At 42.2% G+C, this 21,437-nt stretch overlaps 1 protein-coding gene across 1 annotated transcript in view; it reads right to left on the bottom strand.

The window, feature by feature from the left end:
• The window catches only part of RUNX1T1 (RUNX1 partner transcriptional co-repressor 1), a 121,404-nt gene that overhangs the window by 38,814 nt on the left and 61,153 nt on the right, over window positions 1–21,437 (bottom strand). The window contains exons 2-5 of the mRNA XM_054708513.1: window positions 21,148–21,285; window positions 18,031–18,272; window positions 14,497–14,586; window positions 9,067–9,248 (exon numbers count right to left, since the gene is read on the bottom strand). Of these exons, the coding sequence (XP_054564488.1) occupies window positions 9,067–9,248; window positions 14,497–14,586; window positions 18,031–18,272; window positions 21,148–21,285 (652 nt within the window). The remainder of the gene's footprint in view (window positions 1–9,066; window positions 9,249–14,496; window positions 14,587–18,030; window positions 18,273–21,147; window positions 21,286–21,437) is intronic.

Here is a 21,437-nt window from a genome sequence, read left to right on the forward strand (position 1 = left end):
TCTATTTGTAAGGACAAACGTCATATAGTCGGTAAGACAGGAACAAGCCACATCCCACTGTGACGGGAATAACAGCTCCCACGCTAATTTCTGATGAAGGAGCTGGCCCTCACCGCCAGACCAGCACTCTACCGTTAGACCCGTCGTAAAGTCCATTTCCCCTGTACAATGTCCCCATCAGAATTCTACCAAGTCGCAGCAGCTACAGTTTTCTGCACGCCTTTTGGATTCTACGTTGGGAAGAACAGCACAGAGGCCTGAAGACATTTCCCCCCACTTTCCTGGCTTTCAGGATAGGCTCTGTCTGGTAGTACTAGAGGAACCGGAGTAACAACTGTCTTAACAAGGGCGATCATTAGGGCCAAGAGATTCTACAATGAGCCACCCTTTACATCGAGTAGGGTAGGCCCCCAGTGACAACTTACACACACGAGATGGAGAAGGATAAAGGATTTGGAGAGAGAAGGTACGGCACACAAAAAACTGAGGAAAACTCAGAGTTCAGTGTGCAATGAATACATGCCCACTGCATGCTGGAGAAAAGATTCATTGTCCTGGAGACGGCAGACTGGCCAATACTGGACATGACAGCAGGACATGGTTCATGCAGGAGGGGGGAGAGGGGTGTTTGGCCAGATGTCTCAATGAGGCTCCCATCGAAGTATGTGTCTGTCCTAAAGCATCATTAATATCAGACAAAAAATGTCCACTATAGCTCAGACATTGCCTAAACATGTTTCTTTAACGTAATTTTGAAAAGTTAAAGGGAACATTTTATATACTGATTTGTCTTCTAAGAGTGTATCTATGTGATTCTAATCTGTATTTCCATGTTCTATACATTCCTGAAAAATACACTTCAACATTCAATGCATATGGCCAGCATAAATCAGTTGAAAAAATACTGCAGACTATTAGTAGCTATGAACATAATGCTAACACATCACCTACCTTACGGGCAGTGTGGTGTAGTGGAAAGAGCTCTGGACTGGGAATCATGAGCTATGAGATCTAGTCCTGGCTCTTCCACGACTAGCTGTGTGACCTTGGGCAAGGCACTTAACCTCTCTGGACCTCAGTTTGCTCATCTGTAAAATGAAAGGGTTGGACTAAGTCAGTGGTTTTCAAACTGTGCCACCTGAGGCACTGAAGGGATTCTGCAGGCAATGAAGAACTTTTCCTGCAAACAATCAAGATTTAAAGGGCCAGAGGAACCCACTTCTTCTTGTCTGTTTTTTATAAATTTAGGTTCCATTTAATTTTATTTTTTTTTATCTTTATTGTTCAAAGTATTTTAAAGGAAAAAGTCTGCCGCTAAAATCAAGTTTGAAAACCACTGGACTAGATGATTTCTGAGGTCCCTTCTAGGTTGATACCTCTTTAATTCCATTTTCCTATATTTACGTCTAAATGTCATGGTGCTGGCCCTAGATGGCTGGGCTCAGTGGACAGAGCCTCCACCTGTGGACTGAAGGGTCTGGCATTCGATTCCGGTCAAGGGCACATGCCCAGGTTGCGGGCTCGATTCCCAGTAGGGGGTGTGCGGGAGGCAGCCGATCAATGATTCTCTCTCATCATTGGTATTTCCATTTCTCTCTCCCTCTCTCTTCCTCTCTGAAATCAATCAATCAATCATTCAATCAATAAATAAAATAAGTGGCATGGTTCTGCAGATCCAAAGACATAGGGCTGATGGTCCTCTGGCCAACGGTGCCTGTGTCAACCACTTTAGCCAACAGAGTTCTCTTTTCTTTGCTTTGAACGACGTATTATTTATAGCTAATTCTTTGCGCAGAAATAGGAAATATCTTCTAAATACCTTATAGCGGCCACTGTTGCACTTCTAAATACACAAACGTTTTTGGCCCACTTGTGTTAAACCATTTCAACTTACGGGTTTTGTCTGCCCTTGTTCAAATATAACAACATACAAGAGTAAAAGAATTCTTAGAGTTTTTAGAATGTTGTTTACCTTTCCCCTTAGATCAGCCATCAGGTCAGTGCTATTCCGTCAATGACCCATTATTATCCAAAGAGATATTTCCCCCTCAGCAAGGACACTGACGTCCTAAGCAGGGCTCAGTCCCGAGTCTGTCCTATCATTCCTATCAGGACTCCGCTGTCCAACCCCGGCCCTAATACTCCGCTCGCTATGGAAACAATAGAGCTCATCACCTCACAGAAGTAGTTAGATGCTAATAGCACAACATTAAAACACTCACAGCCCTCAAAAACAAGTCTGTGAAAGGTCTGACTGGTGCTTCCTTGAGTCATTCACGTCTAGTAAAAGGTCTATTTAAAGGATGCATGTCCAGAAAAGTAACTCAAACAGGTAACTAAAGCAATGTAATTGTTATTTGTCTGTCTCCTTCTTAGAATGCCTACAACTATCTACACCTCATTTGCCTGAGCAGATTCCAAATTTGTTTGTTTATTTGTTACCCTTTCAAACTGTAGTAGGCAAAACTAAGTGAATTTAGATAAGAATTTTACATAGTACCTTACTTTTTTAAAAATATATTTTTATTGTCAACCTTCCAGGATGACAATACAGCAGAGAGGAACGGAGAGAGAATCATGAATTGGCTGCCTCCTGCATGCCCCCTACTAGGGATCCAGCCCACAACCCGGCCATGTGCCCTTGACCGGAATCGAACCTGGGACCCTTCCATCTGCAGGCCGATGCTCTATCCAGCTTGAGCCATAATACCTTTCTATTGGTACAAAAAATGTATCTAAAACAAAATATATTACAAATTCCCTACCCTCCTTTAAAAAAAAATCAAACCTAATTCTTCATGATAACCCATAGTGGTTTATGGGTTTCACTATCATCTTAGAGGAAGTAGGATATTCCGATGAGAGATAACAGAAAGCTGCATGACACGGGACCATTACTACCGGGCCATATGGTAGGAGGAGCCTTCAGTCTCTCCATGGCCAGGCAGCCACGGAGATACCTCCCAGGCAGCATGCGAATACCTCCAGGAGTGAATGAAATGCAGGTGGATGAGGACCCCTTCAGACATGTAAGCATGATGCCTGGACCTTCCAGGATGACAATACAGCAGGTTCAGAGCCATCTGAGCCTCCTTCTCTCCCCCAACAAGAAGGTGGCATGTGTCTCCCAGAGCTCGCCATCTGCTCAGCGGCTAGACTCCTGTTACTGGCTGTCCCCTGCCTTTCCTAATTCCTGGCCACTGCTGGCATCTTCAATTTATACTGCTCCTACTGTCCAGAGCTGTGCTTTCTTACTCTGTTCTGTCAACGTTACATTTGGAGTGCAGCGCTCCAGTTTTTTTGGTCAGTGAACCAATCATAGCATTTTGTTCCTGGGCTGTTGATGGCTATTTTCATTGTTGTGTGTCTCAGAGATGAAGCTTTTAAAATGGTAGAAAGCAAGAAAGGCCCTAGCCGGCTTGGCTTAGTGGATAGAGTATCAGCCTGTGGACTGAAGGGTCCCAGGTTCAATTCCGGTCAAGGGCATGTACCTTGGTTGCGGGCACATCCCCAGTGGGGGGGGGGTGTGTAGGAGGCAGCTGATTGATGTTTCTCTCTCATGGATGTTTCTAACTCTCTATCCCTCTCCCTTTCTCTCTGTAAAAAAAAAAAAAATCAATAAAAATAAAAAATAAAAAGAAAGCAAGAAAGACTCTTAAGGGAAAGACTATTTTGTATCATACTGAAAGTGACTACATTAAGTTTAACTTTAATGATTTATTGATTCAAGGAGTAGGGTTTGTGTTGTTGTTTTGTGAGTGGGTGTACATAGATACCCACTATGTGTAATACACTATCCCGAGCTTTAGTGGGCATACAAAGATAATCAAGAGATAATCCCTCAGCACCCTCCATAAAATTATCATTTAATACCAGACAAACATTCTTTGTGGAAGTATACTGGCAATAAATCTTTTACCGTGAAGACAATTCAGTTGGAGACATGACTTTTATATTTTCACACAGGACCTGCACTTGGCAGGTACCTTAAAAATCGTACCGAAGTAATATGGAAGAATAGAGAAAAAAAATCACTCCAGAATATGTACTTGAAAGAGCAGGGTCTATGGAGTTGGTTCAAATTTTGGCTCTGCTATTGGTTGGAGATATGAATTTAACCTCTATGAGCCTCAGTGTTTTCATCCACAAAATGGGAATGATAGCCTCAGAGTTACTGAGAGGACTAGCTGAAAGAATCTACATAAAGAGCTTAACACATATTTAGCACTCAATAACTTCAAGCTGATAGTGTAGAGTCCTAGTTATGAGCAGAGAATCTAGGGATAGAATCCCATCCGTGCCTCTTACAAGCTATGTGACCTCAGACACATTGCCCTGCCTGCCTGAATCTACACAATAGGACTGTTAGGAAATAAGTGTTATGTGTTAGCATGTAAATTATTTAGCACAAGGCCAGGCACATCTTAAGGTCTCAGGGAATAGTAACCATTTGTGATTGGGAAGCCTGTATTAAATAGTAGATATTGTCTGAGTTAGCCTGTGAAGCATGACTAGAATTATGGCATGAAGACATGAAGAGTATTCAGCAGTGCCCGGCTGATGTGGCTCAGTGGTTGAGCATTGACCTATGAACTAGGAGGTCATGTTTCAATTCCCAGTCAGGGCATGTATCTGTGTTGTGGATTCGATCCCCAGTAGGGGGTGTGCAGGAGGCAATGATTCTCTCATCACTGATGTTTCTCTCTCCCTCTCTCTCTCTCCCTTCCTGAAAATATATATATATATACTAGCGTTCCCGTTGCAGGAAAAATCCTGCAATAGGGTTTCCTGCTGCACTCTACCCCGCCCTGCCTGCTCTCCTCCCTTGTCCCCCGCCCCGCGTTCTCTGCCAGCCCGCCTGCTTTTCCCTTTTCCCCCAGCTCCGCCTCCGCTCTTCCCTTCTCCCCCGGCCCCGCCTCCGCTCCTCCCTTCTCCCCCGGCCTGCCTTCTCTGCCAGCCCACCTGCTTTTCCCTTCTCCCCCGGCCCCGCCTCCACTCCTCCCTTCTCCCCCGCCCACCTTCTCCGCCAGCCCGCTCTCCTTCCTTCTCCCCCGGCCCCGCCTCCGCTCCTCCCTTCTCCCTCGGCCCCGCCTCCGCTCTTCCCTTCTCCCCTGGCCCTGCCTCCGCTCCTCCCTTCTCCCCTGGCCCCGCCTGCTCAACTTCCTTCTCCCCCGGCCCCGCCTCCACTCCTCCCTTCTCCTCCCCCTGGCTTGCTTGCTTCTCTGCAGCTTTGCTCCCTTCTGCAGCTCTTGGCTTCTTTCTACGCTGTCTTGATATGTAAATTAGCCGCCATCTTTGTTGGGGTAATTTGCATATTCATCCTGATTGGTTGGTGGGCGTGGTTTGGGTGTAGCGAAGGTGCAGTCAATTTGCAGATAGGATGTATTCAGCATGGCTAGGCTAGCATGTCCATGTTGAGACCAGTATGGAGACCAAAATGTCCTCTACAAACCATGCTATCTCATCATGTAAAGCAACTTAATACTATTTCACTAGAATCCTTCACAACTGGGAGTATTTTTTAAAAATTCATTTCTACATGGATGATTGCTCCTTGTAAGTTAAATATGCATAAAAGATCTGACACAAAACAACAATATATAAATATAAAATTAAACATATTTTTCCTACAAAACTGAATGCTGTAGATAATAGATTTAATTTTTAACTTCTAGTCCCTTATTCATAGTCAATAAATCCTACAATTCCTTGTAAAGTGTACCTATTTACCTTTTTTCTTAATAAATACAAAAATGTTGAAACATCATTTATTTTACAGAAAAAAAAAAATGAACCTAGTAGTTTCAGCTGGTGTGTACTATGTTGGCAAATGTTATATATTCAATGAACATGGTTTCAAAAAGATAGCCTTCTGCCCAGCTAGCATGGCTCAGTGGTTGAGCATTGACCTATGAACCAGGAGGTCACGGTTCGATTCCTGGTCAGGGCACATGACTGGGTTGTGGGCTCAATCCCCAGCAGGGGCCATGCAGGAGGCAGTCAATCCATGAGTCTCTCTCATCATTGATATTTCTAACTCTCTCTCCTTCTCCCTTCCTCTCTGAAATCAATAAAGATATATATTTTTTTTTAAAAAGGAAAGAAAAGAAAGTAGAGTAAATTTCACTGCTCCATACAGGGGAAAAAATGATTTTCTAGGCTTCCCCAGATTCTTCATTTCTCTGTAAATAATAATAATGCTTTAAAAAAAAGAGACATAACCAGTGACAGTCATATTTGAGGAGCGAAAAAAGTTAAATTTGCCAAAAAGCCATCCCTAAAACATGTGACAACAGTTTAGCAGATTAAATCTGCAATTATCACAAAATGTAAGCCCCCAAAGCTGTAAACAAAATGTAGAGTGCTCTTTCGTTCGTGACGTGTCATGGACAAATTACCAGGATGTGTTTTCTCCTCAGGTGTCAGTCTTTCCCTCTCCCAGTGACTGATGGTTCCCTGTGTTATTACAGAAACAGATTGATCTTTTTAATGAGCCAGTTTAATAGACTCCAGCATCTCGACGTGGCTGCTCATCCATGTCAGACCATATGCGCCCGCCAAACATTCAGGGAAACAAAAAAACCTCTGCTGTCAGACGGCTCCGTCCTCTGCAGCGGGTCTGGAGGCGCAGATAAATAACCAGAGGAGAGGAACATGCATGTGCAAACAAGATGCAGGGAATACAGGCAGAGACAGACGGGAGGGGCCCATGTTTTCTTGGCTCCGACCGAATTCCCACAAGATGCAAGCGTATTTACACAACATGCTCTCATTCCCCTTCCTCCTAACGCTGAGGAAATCCACTGGCCATCTTTCCGTTGCCACACACCTTTCGGGGTTCCACGTGAACAAGAAAGCTCCATCCCAAGAGCAAGCTTGTTCCTTCCCGCTCCAGCCGCCAATTCTGTGGATGAGTCACCCCGGGGAGAATGACACTGAAGGCTCTCTGAGAGTCCGTCCTACCGCAGTGACGGCAAGCATGCATGCACACACATGGCTACAGCGCACTAGCGTGACGTTTCCGTATGATGTCAGCACGTCCTTCAGGGCTGACCTCAGCACCGCCTGAGGAACGGCTAAAGGCACAGTACTTTCCAATGGAAATCACTGGGAAAGAACCCGTGGGGCAATGGGTGGGCATATAGAGAAATGAATGAAAAAGTGTTCAGGCTGCCTGTTACGGCTCCTTAGCACAGTGGTTCTCAACCTTCTAATGCCGTGACCCTTTAATACAGTTCCTCATGTTGTGGTGACCCCCAACCATCAAATTATTTTCGTTGCTACTTTATAACTGTAATTTTGCTACTGTTATGAATCGTGATGTAAAGATCTGTGTTTTCCGATGGTCTTAGGCGACCCTGCTAGCGGTTCTCAACCTGTGAGTCGGAAAACACAGATATTTACATTACGATTCATTAACAGTAGCAACATTACCTGTCGTGACCCACAGGTTGAGAACCGCTAGCAGGGTCGCCTAAGACCATCGGAAAACACAGATATTTACATTACGATTCATTAACAGTAGCAAAATTACAGTTATGAAGTAGCAACGAAAATAATGTTATGGTTGGGGGTCACCACAACATGAGGAACCGTATTAAAGGGTCACAGCATTAGAAAGGTTGAGAACCACTGCTAGCAGCTAAGGTTTCTAAAATACAGTGTGTCCATTTCCAATTTTGCCTATAGGATGAGTTTTACATTTATCACAGCTCTCTAAACCTTTCCCTGTTACCCTCGCCTCCACCCAAGCAAATGTTTTTCTCCCCAATTTTCCACCCGGTCTCCCCCCGATTCTTTTCCTACACTGTTCTGGAAGAAATGGAGGTGCACCGCTTTTTTCTCATCTCATACCTGCACCCAGTACCGCCTTCCTGCAGGGTAAACAGGATCACACAGAACGCACAGGGGAAGCGCCTAGCCTTCTTGGTTTTCAGGTTGTGCCATGCAGACACTGGGTTAAGTAGTTCCCTTTAAAAGCTAAAGGACTGAATGCTTACATGTGGCCGAGGAAAGACGACTTGCAAGAATAAAAATAAAAAGGAGCACTATTGGTAGGTCACATATGAAGGTGAGTCTACAGTATGTCAGAAGAAAACCAGTGTTTAACCTTTGCTTCGGGAATTTTGCACTATTAAGAGGGAGGTCCTATGTCAAGAGGAGAGAAATTCCAGAGATTATAGCATAAAAACTATAGTAACTGTATGTAAACTGGCTTGCTTTTAATGACATTCTGTGTGCCCTAGCCAGTTTGGCTCAATGGATAGAGCATCCGCCTGGGAACTGAAGGGTCCCGGGTTCGAGTCCGGTCAAGGGCACATACCTCGTTTGCAGGCTCCTCCCCGGCCCGGGCCCTAATCGGGCGCGTACAGGAGGCAACCAATCGATGTGTTTCTCTTACATTGATATTTCTCTCTGTCTCTCCCTCTCTCTAAAAAAATCAATGGAAAAATATCCTCGGGTGAGGATTGAAAAAAAAAAAGAATTATATTTTTTAAGTGACAATTTTAATACTGTGTGTCTAAGAACCATCAGTGGCAGTTAGCACATTTGAATATCATTCATCTTTACCTTTTACTTTACTTAATTTTTAAAGAATTTTTTATGTTTTTATTTTTAGAAAGGGAGGAAAGGAGAGAGGGAGAGAGAGAGAGAGAGAGAGAGAGAGAGAGAGAGAGAGAGAGAGAGAGAGAGAGAGGTTTGTTGTTCCACTTAGGTATGCATCCATTGGTTGATTCTTGTATGTGGCCTGACTGGGGATCAAACCACAACCTCGGCGTATTGGGACGATGTTCTCACCAACTGAGGGAACTACCTGGCCAGGGCCTGCACCTTTGACTTCAATATTATAAGCAACAAAGATGAGCCGTCACCAAAGCCTGGCACAGGCCGGAGAGTCATCCCTCTGTAACATCCCAGGCCAGAGCGAGGCCCCCAAGAGGGACCCTTCAGCTGATGGCTATTTTGCAGCAGGTGCAGGTGAGCAGTCTAGACATCCCGCGCAGCAGGCCCGCATCCCACGGGTACCAGGCCAAGGCCGGGCCAGCCCGCCGCGCCCCACCTCACCTGTCTGGAGTCCGCCTCTTCCCGTTCTCGTTCACGTCGAGGAGCAGCTCGGAGGAGTCCACAGGGGAGGTGGTGCTGGCGTCCAGGAGCAGCTGCTCGTGCTGGGCCAGGTACTGGGCCGGGTTCTGCTTGGCCAGCCTCGCGCAGTGCAGGAGCTCGCGCTGCAGCAGCGGCAGGTTCGCCTGCAGGAGCGGGAGGGGGTCAAGGCAACGGGTTTGATTTCCAGGATCTCCGTGCTGGGCGACAGGGTCAGCGGCTCCCTCCCCTGGACTGCCCCGAGCATGAGGTGCCTGACCTGGGGGAGCCACCTCACCTCTTCGGCTTCCAGGACCACGGGGGGGGGGGGGGGGCACTGGGATTGGCACGTATTTATTTTTAAGGCCCTTCAGGTCTGTATCTATTATAATACTAAGCTCCCCAGGATATCAAGTTCCGGCTCCATCCATCAGCAATTTCTGTTTATTCCTCATGGAAGACACAGGGTATGTGAAATACTTACACACTTCATTTGTGTGCCTAGTAACTTGCCCAGGTAAAACGGGCTAATCCTATGAAACATCTCTGGTCCACTACGAACTTCAAATAATAATAATAATAATAATAATAATAATAGAGATGAATGTAGAAATTATATTTAGTAATTGTCAGATTCATACATTTAATAATGCCCTGGGTGTGCTCAGATATCCCAGGTGGAATTCATGCACAAAGTAGCATATATGAGTGGTCTACGAAAATAACCTGCTTTCTTTATAGCACCCTTATTCTAAAAATTGCATATAGTTTAATAGGACTCTCCCTCCTCACCGAGCCCAGCACCTGGAAAAAGACTCCCAGAACTTGTTTGTGGACACAGAATCCTGGCGATCTCAAAGGTAACGAAAGGGAAGGAGACAATTCCACACAGTAAACTGTTCAAATGGAAATGGAATTTTACTCTCTAAGAAGTAAACTTGCTCTGACATTATAAATCCAGGTTGCTGTTGTGTTTTTTTCTCCTCTCACTCTCTTTTATTTTTATTCTCCCTTGGGGGAGGCGGGAGGAACAGAGAGAATAGGTGGCAGAGTGAAGAACAACACTTACCTCTCCAAATTCAAGGGAAGACCCATAACCTAAACCTCTCTGCAACCCAGGGTCTTATGGGTAGGAATACGATGCCATGCATATTAATTAACCCGTCGGGTGGAAAAGCATTTCTGAACACAGGAGGGGCCAGCTGCCTTCCCCTTTGGGCCCTCGAGTCTAGACTACCAGGGACAGGCACCAGGGCTGGACTGGAAACTCATTCCATTACCTGTGGTATTAACCAAGGATCCATCTCATAGGAATGCCAAAGCGTCTTTCTGCGCAAGGTATAAACTACTCGGATATTTGCTAAAGATAAGCACATACCACGTGCTGAAGCAAGATGCTAAAAATAAACCATTCGCAGTTAGTCTAGGGTCATGTGGGTAACAAATACATTTTCAGATATTTTTAAACTCTGTTTCCTCCTTAGCGAAGGCAGATCTCAGACACTGGGTGCCATCCATAGGTAATAAAATAGCAATGCCACCTGAACATTTAAAACGTTTTAAGAATCATTCTGAAGCCTATGGATAAGATACAAAAATTGTCCAAAACAATATACTGCAAACCTCTCTAGTCCTGGTTGTTTCAAAGGATTCCAAAGATTTTTTTTTTAAAAATGATTTAATAAAGGAGGAGACAAAAACAAAACAAAATACAAACACACAAAGAAATAGTATCTCCAGTACTCCATTAACAAAGCGTGAGATTCAGAATGATGGGGGGGGGGAGGGGGGGGCGCGAGGGCCGAGGGGGGGAGCAACACGGTCCCATGACCTTCTTCATCTTATCTTCAGCATTCTTATCAAGAGGAGGCACCTGGGATATATCATAACCCCCACCTCCCATGTACACTGCAAACAAGACTGTGGCCATGCTGTATGAACTAGAATGGGTTGGGACCACAGCGCCAGGCTCTATCAGATTCCTTCTGTCAGGCATGCCAGCAATATTTAAGCAAGCAGGCAAACAGAGTTCCGCCAGCTCCGAGAGACGGATTCCTGAATGATAATCAGGAGGGCCGACTCCCCGGCTGGACATCTTGTGTGCAGATGTGTTTTGGCAAAGCATTCCCGGGCTCCGATCCAGAAACAGCCTTAAGATATGCAGGACAAAAGTTGATTTGAAGACACACAAAACAGCAATCCCGAAGACAAGTTATACAACGCACATCTCTTTGGCTGTGTGTTAGAGATAATAACTTCTTAGTTGCAGACTCAAATATGTTTTTGCAAAGGAGACTGTGAAAGGGTGGATGTGGTTAAAGCATACCTATCCTTCTTAACGGATGTCTACAAGGGAAGAGGCTTATACGAAAAGAAGCTGTATCTAGGACTGTTTTCACTAAACAAAAAAAGTTTTCTTCAATCTGTATTTTGGTGGGATCCCTAACTTCATGTTTAATACAATCCCTGTCACACAACTGAGTGATTAATAGTAAACACGCATGCCTCCAGTTTCAAATTTAAATGTATGGATGGCACAAGACAAGAGGCTTTCACGTGGCGCTCGGCTTAATTTAGTGGTTCCATAAACATCTTCTTTCAATTTAAAAAATATGGTAATACAAAGCAATTCTGCTTGCTCTAATTCTGGTGCCAGATTAGGTAATTAGAATGGTGTCTAATATCTTTCCAGTAAATGTTTCTCCATAAATGCAAAATGGAATCGAGGGTCTGAGGGTTACATTAGCTTAATGAAAACAAGACTTTAATGCATATTGTTAGAGCAATGTTTGAATGCACTTATTAAGGCCCGAGTTCCCACAACCATATGGTTTTTGTCATTAATGTCTCCTTTGAGAAAAAGCACTAAAATTAGAAAAAAAAAAGTTTTATCTTTGATTCCAATGATCCCAACTAAATGATATGGTAACCATATGGTGTGCAGCAGTGATAGAAGAACATGGAAGTGTCCTTGTATGCTTTTAAAAATTTTTTTTTGGCTGCCAACTTGACCCTGGAAGGAGCTCCCCCCGCCCCCCACCTTTTTTTTTTTCCTCCTTTTCTTTCCTTAGTTTTTTGCAAGCAAAGAAACTCATGGTATTTGCACAGGAAATGGAATTCCTATGATGAAATCTTTACAGAAAGCAACTCTCTTAGAAAACCAAAGATTCTAGACTCAACGGACATGTTAAAAAAACAATTTGCTTTTGAGAATACATGATTGTAGTCGAAGCCATTTTGGAGGGAAATACTGACACATCATACCTGTAACCTTAAGTACACAATATAGAAAAGAAGGAAAAGAACATGATGGAAATCTGGGTTTCCATATAAAAAGATATAATTTAATGATTTTTGTCAATATTCTCAGAACAGAACTATCTCATTTCACTTCAACTAGAATAACAGCAGGAAAGACTTATCATCCATAAAGTTCTGAATGTGGGCTCAGTTCTGACAGCTTTTCTAGGTTTTGGAGTAGTTACTTGAACCTTATATGTCTGATTTAAAAAAATAAAAAAGATGGAACTTCACAGCAAAGGGGAAGGCAAAGCAGGATCCTTGGATGCTCATTTTGAAAGTGACCTTTAAAGATGAAGGCAAATGAGTCTTTCTCATTTAATCAATCTGCAAAGCCCACGGTTAGGATAAAAATGGGTTTATTCCTCCACGTGGTACTTACTGACAACTCACTATGCCTTAGTGGTGGACATAATTTGCTTTTCTATCAAAAATTTGTTTTTCTATCAACACTGTCAATTTTTTTAAAATATATTTTTTATTGATTTCTTACAGAGAGGAAGGGAGAGGGAGAGAGAGCTAGAAACATTGATGAGAGAGAAACATCAATCAGCTGCCTCTTGCACAACCCCCACTGGGGATGTGCCCGCAACCAAGGTACATGTCCTTGACTGGAATCGAACCTGGGACCCTTAAGTCTGCAGGCTGACGCTTTATCCACTGAGCCAAACTGGATAGGGCAAAACTGTCAATTCTTTTAGTATCAATCAGTGAAGGAACCGTCTGCTGTCCCGAATAAAAATGTCCCTTCTTTCTCTTGTGAACTCCTTTTGTGTTTTTCAGTTGCTTTATCAGAGAGGCAGTAGTTAGAGAAGGTGAAGATCATGGAACTGAGGATTAAATACGGTTTCTAAAACACACCTCAGACGATCTCAGACAGACAGACCCTGTATCTCACTGACTCCCAGTTTCTTCACTGGCAAAGGGGGTGAGAGTCTGCTCTTCCTGTTGCATTAGGTTGTTGCAAAAATAAACGAGACGGATTTTTAAAACTCTGAAAAACTAAAAAGAACCAATCTCACGTTCATTCTAAAGACAAGCAAAATGTCAAATATAACTCAAAGGACCAAACAAACAAACAACAAACAAAACCTTTATTCAAAGAGATTTCTCCATTCTTCTCCCAACTGAACTATTCAAAACACTCTGACTTATCATTTTAAGACTGCTTCAGAAATGATCAGAAAACCATATATATTCAGATAGTTTTCACCCAGTAAACTAAGTGAAAGCACCCTTAAGTTTCTGACCCCCTCCACTCCTAAAAAGAAACACGGTTGTGCCCTAGCAACAACATGCTTTGAAATACTTTCCACCTGTCAGAATGGCCATTATCAACAAGTCAACAAATGACAAGTGCTGGCGAGGATGCGGAGACAAAGGAACCCTCGTGCACTGCTGGTGGGAATGCAGACTGGTGCAGCCACTGTGGAGAACAGTATGGAGTTTCCTCAAAAAACTGAAAATGGAACTCCCATTTGACTCAGTGATCCCACTTCTAGGAATATATCCCAAGAAACTAGAAACACAAATCAGAAAGGATATATGCACCCCTATGTTCACAGCAGCACAATTCACCATAGCTAAGATTTGGAAACAGCCTAAGTGCCCATCAGCAGATGAGTGGATTAAAAAACTGTGGTACATCTACACAATGGAATACTACGCTTCAGTAAAAAAGGAGTTGTTACCATTTGCAACAACATGGATGGAGATGGAGAGCATTATGCTAAATGAAATAAGCCAGGCAGAGAAAGATAAATATCCCATGATCTCATTCATTTGTGGAATATACTGAACAACATAAACTGATGAACAAAAATAGATCCAGAGACAGAGAAACATCAATCAGAACGTCAAACCTCAGGGAAGGTAGGGGACAGTGGGGGTAAGGGGGAGAGATTAACCAAAGGACTTATATGCATGCATATAAGCCTAATCAATGGACACAGACAACAGGGGGGTGGGGGCATGAATGGGAGGTGGGGGGTAATGGGGAAATAAGGACACATATGTAATACCTTAATCAATAAAGAAATAATAATAAAATAAAATAAAATCACTGAGGGAAAAACAAAAAAGAAATACTTTCCAGACAAGTGAGCTGTACAGTACCTTCAAAAACGGGATGACGAAAGGTCGCAGTGGGAAGTTAGTAGCTTCTTGCAGTTTGGAATGAAATTCTTCAATTGTCAAAGTAGAGTTCTGTGGAAGAAAATATGTATTATAAACACATTTGTCTCTTGGTAGATAGTAAAAACAACGAGATTACTACATTACTAATATGGTTAAAACACTGTAATAACCAGCAGACACATATACAGGAAGCAGTATTTTTCATATAATACCTTTGACTTTGTAAAAAAAAAAAAATACTGCACATTATAATTCATTGTATCATCCACCTTTTAAAATAACATCTGAAAATGGAAGACCATAAATATGGAACTTGGAGAATAATGTGCATACTTTGGTCAGAGAATTTTGTCTCTAACATTATGAAGAACCTTTTAATATTACCCTTTATGGGAAACTCTTTATTTAAAAGCACAACTGATCGCAGAGTGGGCCAAAGGCAAGTGTCAGAATCTCAATCCACCCCGCAGGTCACGTCTGTGTTACTGCGGGTGGAAATAGTCTTCTCCCGTCCTTCCATCTTACATTCATCCTATGTCTACCAAAGCATCTTTGCTCAGAACGAACAGCTAAGTTGGGTGGTGTGCTGCACTATTGAAGCCAAAGAAAACGTTTGGGCCTTCTCTGATTCATTGAGTCTTAGGGTGAAAAAACTCCCCAGTTATCCAAGGTATTTCATTTAGCATAGAGGCAATGTTTATGGCTCAACCCAAAAGAGACTACAAAAGGACTCTATTCACGCTAACCTATGCCATATAAACAAGCCCCAAATACTCAGGGTTTGTATCCTGCAATGGGTGATTTAACAGACAACAGCCTATTATAAAGGTGTTGAGTAAATTAACTATATTTGGTTCATTTTCCTTAGTCCTTAGGCAGAATTGCAACTGTAAACTGTAGTCTGAACTTCAAGCCTTCAATTATCCTCATGCCTGAAAAACTGGGGTATTTGCGACCTAACAGCTTTAGAATATTGTTCCCCACTTTTTGGTGCAGTTCCTTTTACTGTTATGATCAAGTATGGAGTACCAAGTTCTAAGCTTTGTATACCCCCAAATTCAAAACATATTAACATGAAACTATGAATAAACACTAGCTTTCTAACTGTAATAATAGAGGTTAAGGAGCCCTTTTTTTAATCTTTTATTTTGCCTCTTTATTTTCAGTTAGTAAATTTTAAAAAAAAATTTTTTTAATGAGTTAAATATATTGGGGTGACATTAGTTAATAAGATCATATAGGTTCAAGTGTACATTTTCATGATGCAAGATCTGTACACTGCATTGTGTGCCCAATAGACAAAGTCAAATCATCTCCCATCACTACTGTATTTTCCGGTGTATAAGATGACTTTTTAACCCAGGAAAATCTTATACTCCCAGTCGTCTTATACGCCGGAAAGTACGGTATATATTTGGCCCCCTTTACCTTTTGCTACCCCTCTCCTCCCATTTTGTTTCTATGGCTCATTTTCCCTAAAGCCATTTTGGTTATGTTTTGCACATTAAAACAGTTAATAATATATTTTTTTCTTAACTGTCTAAATAACAGCATAATGAGATTCATTATGATTTACTACCTGAGTGCAAATCACAGGCCTATCACAATGTATAGTTGACTTCTGCAAACCTCGGTTTCCCCACATATAAAATGTGTATAAAAATCACTACCTCAAAGGATGATCCCAAGATTTAAATAAAATGGCTTGTATTCAATGCCCAAAACAAAACCCATTACCTAGTCATTCACTCATTTGACAGATGTTCACTGCCTGCCTCTTATGTACAAAGCATTATTCATTAATGTTTCCCCCTCACTTATCTCCATAAGGTTTTCAGAGAAATAACATATATCTTCAAAGTATGCCACTTAAGATGTGGATAAATCTACTTAAGGCTACCAAATTTTTTATATGTTTAAAGTTATGGAAACCACTGTTAAAGACATATCAAATTTATAAAGCAGTTGCCAAAAGAAATGTTTACTGGTAACAACACATTTACCATGCTCTTAATACAATTACTGTTTTGCATTTACTTTGTGGTTCTTCAGTCTAACTTATTTAGGTGTTGAAAAGCCTATTATGCAAAACGTGAGAATGGATGAAAAGGAAAAGCTAAGCTAGTGACAGAAGTAACTTCAGGATGCTGACATTCTTCTGTCAAATTCACCTTCCTGTCCTGAGGAGGACAAGGTGAAGCTGATGGATTGTGGGGAACTGGGAGCTTTTGTTCTTAGAGTGCAGAGGAGAGGGAGACGACATTGAAAAGTTCCACATACTTAAAAAAAAAAAAAAAAGTTGAATTGCAACATCTCTGGCAATGTGAGAGGCCGTGATTTGAAGCATGATGTCTACTTGCCTTAGACTCTCAGCCAGACTTTTCATTTGGGAACTTCTTTGACAGAACACAACTGGTATGTCTTTGCCCTTGATAAACCCACGCAATAAAAACAAATGATCTATTTCGAGAAAAAGGAAACGGCTGCCTATCATCTGAATCTCAGTCCCACGATTAGCCCGGATACTGAGAGAACTGACGTTGTGACTCAGAACTTCTCCGTGATTCCGTTTGCTATGGGAAAACCACCTTCCTACGTGGAAACCCTCCATGTGTACATGAAATCCTGGAAATGCAAAAGTGACTTAGGACTCTAAAAAAGGATGTATGTTCTCGTGGCTAGAGTGATAATGTATAGAATATACTATAATGTTCCTAAATCAACACTTTTATTCTCAAACTAATCATTTAAGTAATTCTACCTATACAAAAAAAAAAAAAATGTTTTTATTCAAAAACCAATTAGTGGTTGCAGGAGTTGAGGGGAGATAAAATTGGGGTGCTCTCGTTTTATGGGGACACAGGTTCAGTTTGGGGTGATGAAAAAGTTCTGGAGATGAATGGTGCTGATGGTTACACAACGGTGAATGCGCCTAATGCCACCGAACTGTATGTATAGTTAGAAATCCCTAAAATGGTAAATTGTATGTTTTATATATCTCACCACAGTAAACAATTCTTAATGTGATTAGCCCTAAAAATGAAAACACATACGAGAATGTTATTTGTTATAAATTCTAGTTCACCATCTAGGCTAATAAAAGTCCCCCAAAACAACGAAGTTAAAAAAAAAAAGCACTGAGTTACATTAAGTGAATCTTTCACATACCCCAAACACTTTGTCATTGTTGAAAGAAACTTAGCCATGCCAGGAGGATATACGTATGGAATTTTAGACACACCTACCCATTTATGGCCAAGGTAGCAATAAATACGCATGTAGCCATATCTTCATTAGTCAGATAGTAATAGAAACCATGGTGGGGGCGCGGAGGTCAACACACAATGCAGAATTTAAAACCTTGTTACAGGATGATCGGACCTGGACCCAATGTCTAGCAGTAAAAACCACTAGAATAAAATACCCACGAGAAAGGAGACTGTATTTTTAATCCCCCCCCCCACACACACGCTCCCTTACCCCCGAAAACTGGGCCGATTTCTGTTTGCTTACCACCAGTCCTAGGACGAGGGTGCGGACTCTCTCTCCTATCTCTGGTGAAATGTCATTGCCAAACTGCTGCAGGGTAGTAAGGAAGCGTTTCAGTTTACTGAGTTGCCTGGCGCCACAGGCTGGGGGCAGCTGTTGATTAGCCAGGGAAGAAGAGGAAGAGGAGGAAGGCCCATTGCTAAAGCCATTGGGCGGCGAGGGGGCACCATTCAAGGCTGTGGGTGAATGGCTTGTGCCATTAGTTACTGTCAAGAGCACAAAAGCAGAGAGAAAAGGTAAACTTACAGAGAAAATGCACAAGAAAACGACAACCAAGTTTCCTGCCCTTTTAAGTCTAGTGAATTTTCTTAAAAGCTGCTCGATACAATATTATATTCGTTTCAGGCGTAGAACCCAGGGACCAGACATTATATAACTTACAAAATGATCACCCCAATAAATCTAATGCCCATCTGACACCATACATAGTTATTATGATATTACTGACTACATCCCCCTATGTTGTAATTGAAAAAAAATTTTTTAAAGAAATTATTTCAAGTTAAAAATAAATACAGCCCCGCCAGCATGGCTCAGTGGTTGGACGTGGCTCAGTGGTGGAGCGCTGAACTATGAACCAGGAGGTCATGGTTCGATTCCCCGTCAGGGCACATGCCCAGGTTATGGGCTCCATCCCCAGTAGGGGGCGTGCAAGAGGCAGCTGATCAATGATTCTCTCTCGTCATTGATGCTTCTCTCCCTTCCTCTCTGAAATCAATAAAAGTATTAAAAGCAAAATAAACAAACAAAAACACCAGTGGAGCTTGTTTTGTAAAACGCTTTGACTTCACAGGCTCACACCGGCTCAGGTATTCTATAATTAAATGGGTCTACTCCTCACACTGCACAGAAGCTGATTATAAATGGAGTCGGCTGTAGCACAGAGACAGCCCAGCCGCCCATGTGCACATATGCCAACCACCTGAAACGTTTCAAACACAGAACAAACAGCACTTGGATGTCAGCCTTTGGTCACCAGCTTACATCAATGTAACAGGACTATTTCTTTCTCAGCTGTCCCCCTCCTAGAGAAAGTGTACATTTGGTGGGGACTAAATTTATCACTGGACATTTTTAATCATGTTTTATACACACAAGCTGACAGCTATGTTTATAAAAATTGGACTTTCAAGCTTTAACCTTACACCACCCAATTAGAAGGCTATTTTCTTCCCCTCATGGTTCTTAACCCCTTCTTTAGGGAAAAGCCAAACTAGATAGGATAATTATCATGGAGTTATTTCAAGAAATTCAAAAGGTACATATCTATCCCATTAACAATAGTTGGTGGTAATCCGGTAAATTCACTTCTGATCATATTTACTTGAACATCAAGATGCGAATTGATGATAACCTGGAAAGATTTGCACATTTCTCCCTAAGGAAAATGTTGGTTTTACGTTAAATCAATTAATTTGACAAACTGATTTTTCCCAAACACATTTTTAAATCTAGTTTTGATAAACTATCCCCAACCATAGTTGGAAGATGTTTTAAGTACTCTATTATTCTTAAAGTTTCAGGATAGTAAGAAAAGAAAAAAATGGTTGCTTGTCCTACATGAGCACCAAAGCAACCTGTCAAGAAATGACAGCTCACCGGGACTTCTCACGGGAGACATATGCCTATCACTGTGGTTTGGGAGAACAACTAAACAAATACAAGACGACAGGGTCACAACTTGGCACGGCCGCGGCCTCCTGCTCCTTACACATTGGGAAAGGCCTTTTAAATGGCAATGCAACTCTGCATACCCAGTCTAGACCAGGGGTCCTCAAACTTTTTAAACAGGGGGCCAGTTCACTGTCCCTCAGACCGTTGGAGGGCCGGACTATAGTTAAAAAAAAACTATGAACAAATTCCTATGCACACTGCACATATCTTATTTTGAAGTAAAAAAACAAAACTGCAAAAACACCCGCATGTGGACCGCGGGCCGTAGTTTGAGGACGCCTGGTCTAGGGTGTGTATTTTGTCCATCGTTTTTAATCCCATGAATCTATTCTTGCCTGTTATCTTTTATGCATAAAGATTTAATGGCACATCGTCTATCCATACTATTATCTGCAATAGATAGCTTCTTTTTTTTTCCCCCCCACAAATCCTTGATGACAATTTTAACCAAGACTTTGAGACAGATGAATACAAAGCTACCTGCTATCCCTACTACAATATACAGGAAAGAAAGGACAGTTGAGATTCTGTCAGAATATTCCGTCCTTTCCTTGCATGACACAGAAAGCAATACACTCCACTGATTCAGAACAGGAGACCTGAGCCAAGATGGAATGAAGTCTGGGAGTTTCATGTCCTAGCTGGTTTGGCTCAGTGGATAGAGCGTCAGCCTGCAGACTGAAGGGTCCCGGGTTCGATTCCAGTCAAGGGCACATGCCTGGGTTACGGGCTCGATCCCCAATGTGGGGCGTGCAGGAGGCAGCCGATCAATGTTTCTCTCTCATCATTCATGTTTCTCTCTCTGTCCCTCTCCCTTCCTCTCTGAAATCAATAAAAATGTATTTTTAAAAAAAAGTCTGACAGTTTCACAACAAGAAAAATGCTCCTTATTTCAGAAAGATTTCTGTATACAACTATTGCATAAAGTCATTTTGTGTGTGTGTCTAGACATTAGGTTTTAAACAGAGAACCTAAAAATGTTAGATTTCAAAATGATTTGTAAATAATAGAAGAACACAGTATTAGAAGATCAGATGTAACCTGGAAATAATTATTACATGTTCCAAGTCAAAATGAACAGACTAAAATAAGAAGCTCCACATTAAGTCGGATTAAAAGTTATAGTGGTGATACAGACCAAACTAGTGTTCTTCACTCACAGAGATGTTAGTAAAAAACATTTCTGAAGCAAGCACAAAAGACGGGCAAATATTGCCATTCCTACAAATTATACCTAAGATACAACATATCTGTACTCAATACCTCACTGGAAAATAAATGATTTTTTTTTTTGCTTCATTTCTGCATAATTCATTGATGCTGGATCTTCTTTTCTCTTAAGTTTCACTTGCAGCAAAACTTTTAAACTTCAAAATGAAAACAGGAAATGCAGAAATGCCTACTCACGCGTTGTTGGAGTAAAGGAACTGGTTCTTGGGGCTCCTTGAGTTGTCGGGGGAGGCGGCATCGTGGGAGGAGTCAGCCTGGACGGAGTCTTCACATCCACAGGTGAGTCTGGCATCGTGGAGTGCTTCTCAGTGCGATCTGGAGGATGCCACCGGGAACATGTTACTTTCTCAAGCACCTCAGTGTTCTAAGTGGGGGAGTCATCGGTCTCACAGGCAAGTCAACGCAAGAAATCCATCATCGCCTATCAGTCAAACAAGGCTTATCTACTGAAGTTGAAATCAGGGCTT

The sequence above is a fragment of the Eptesicus fuscus genome, chromosome 19, assembly GCF_027574615.1.
Source record: "Eptesicus fuscus isolate TK198812 chromosome 19, DD_ASM_mEF_20220401, whole genome shotgun sequence".
In the NCBI taxonomy this organism is placed as follows: Eukaryota; Metazoa; Chordata; class Mammalia; order Chiroptera; family Vespertilionidae; genus Eptesicus; species Eptesicus fuscus.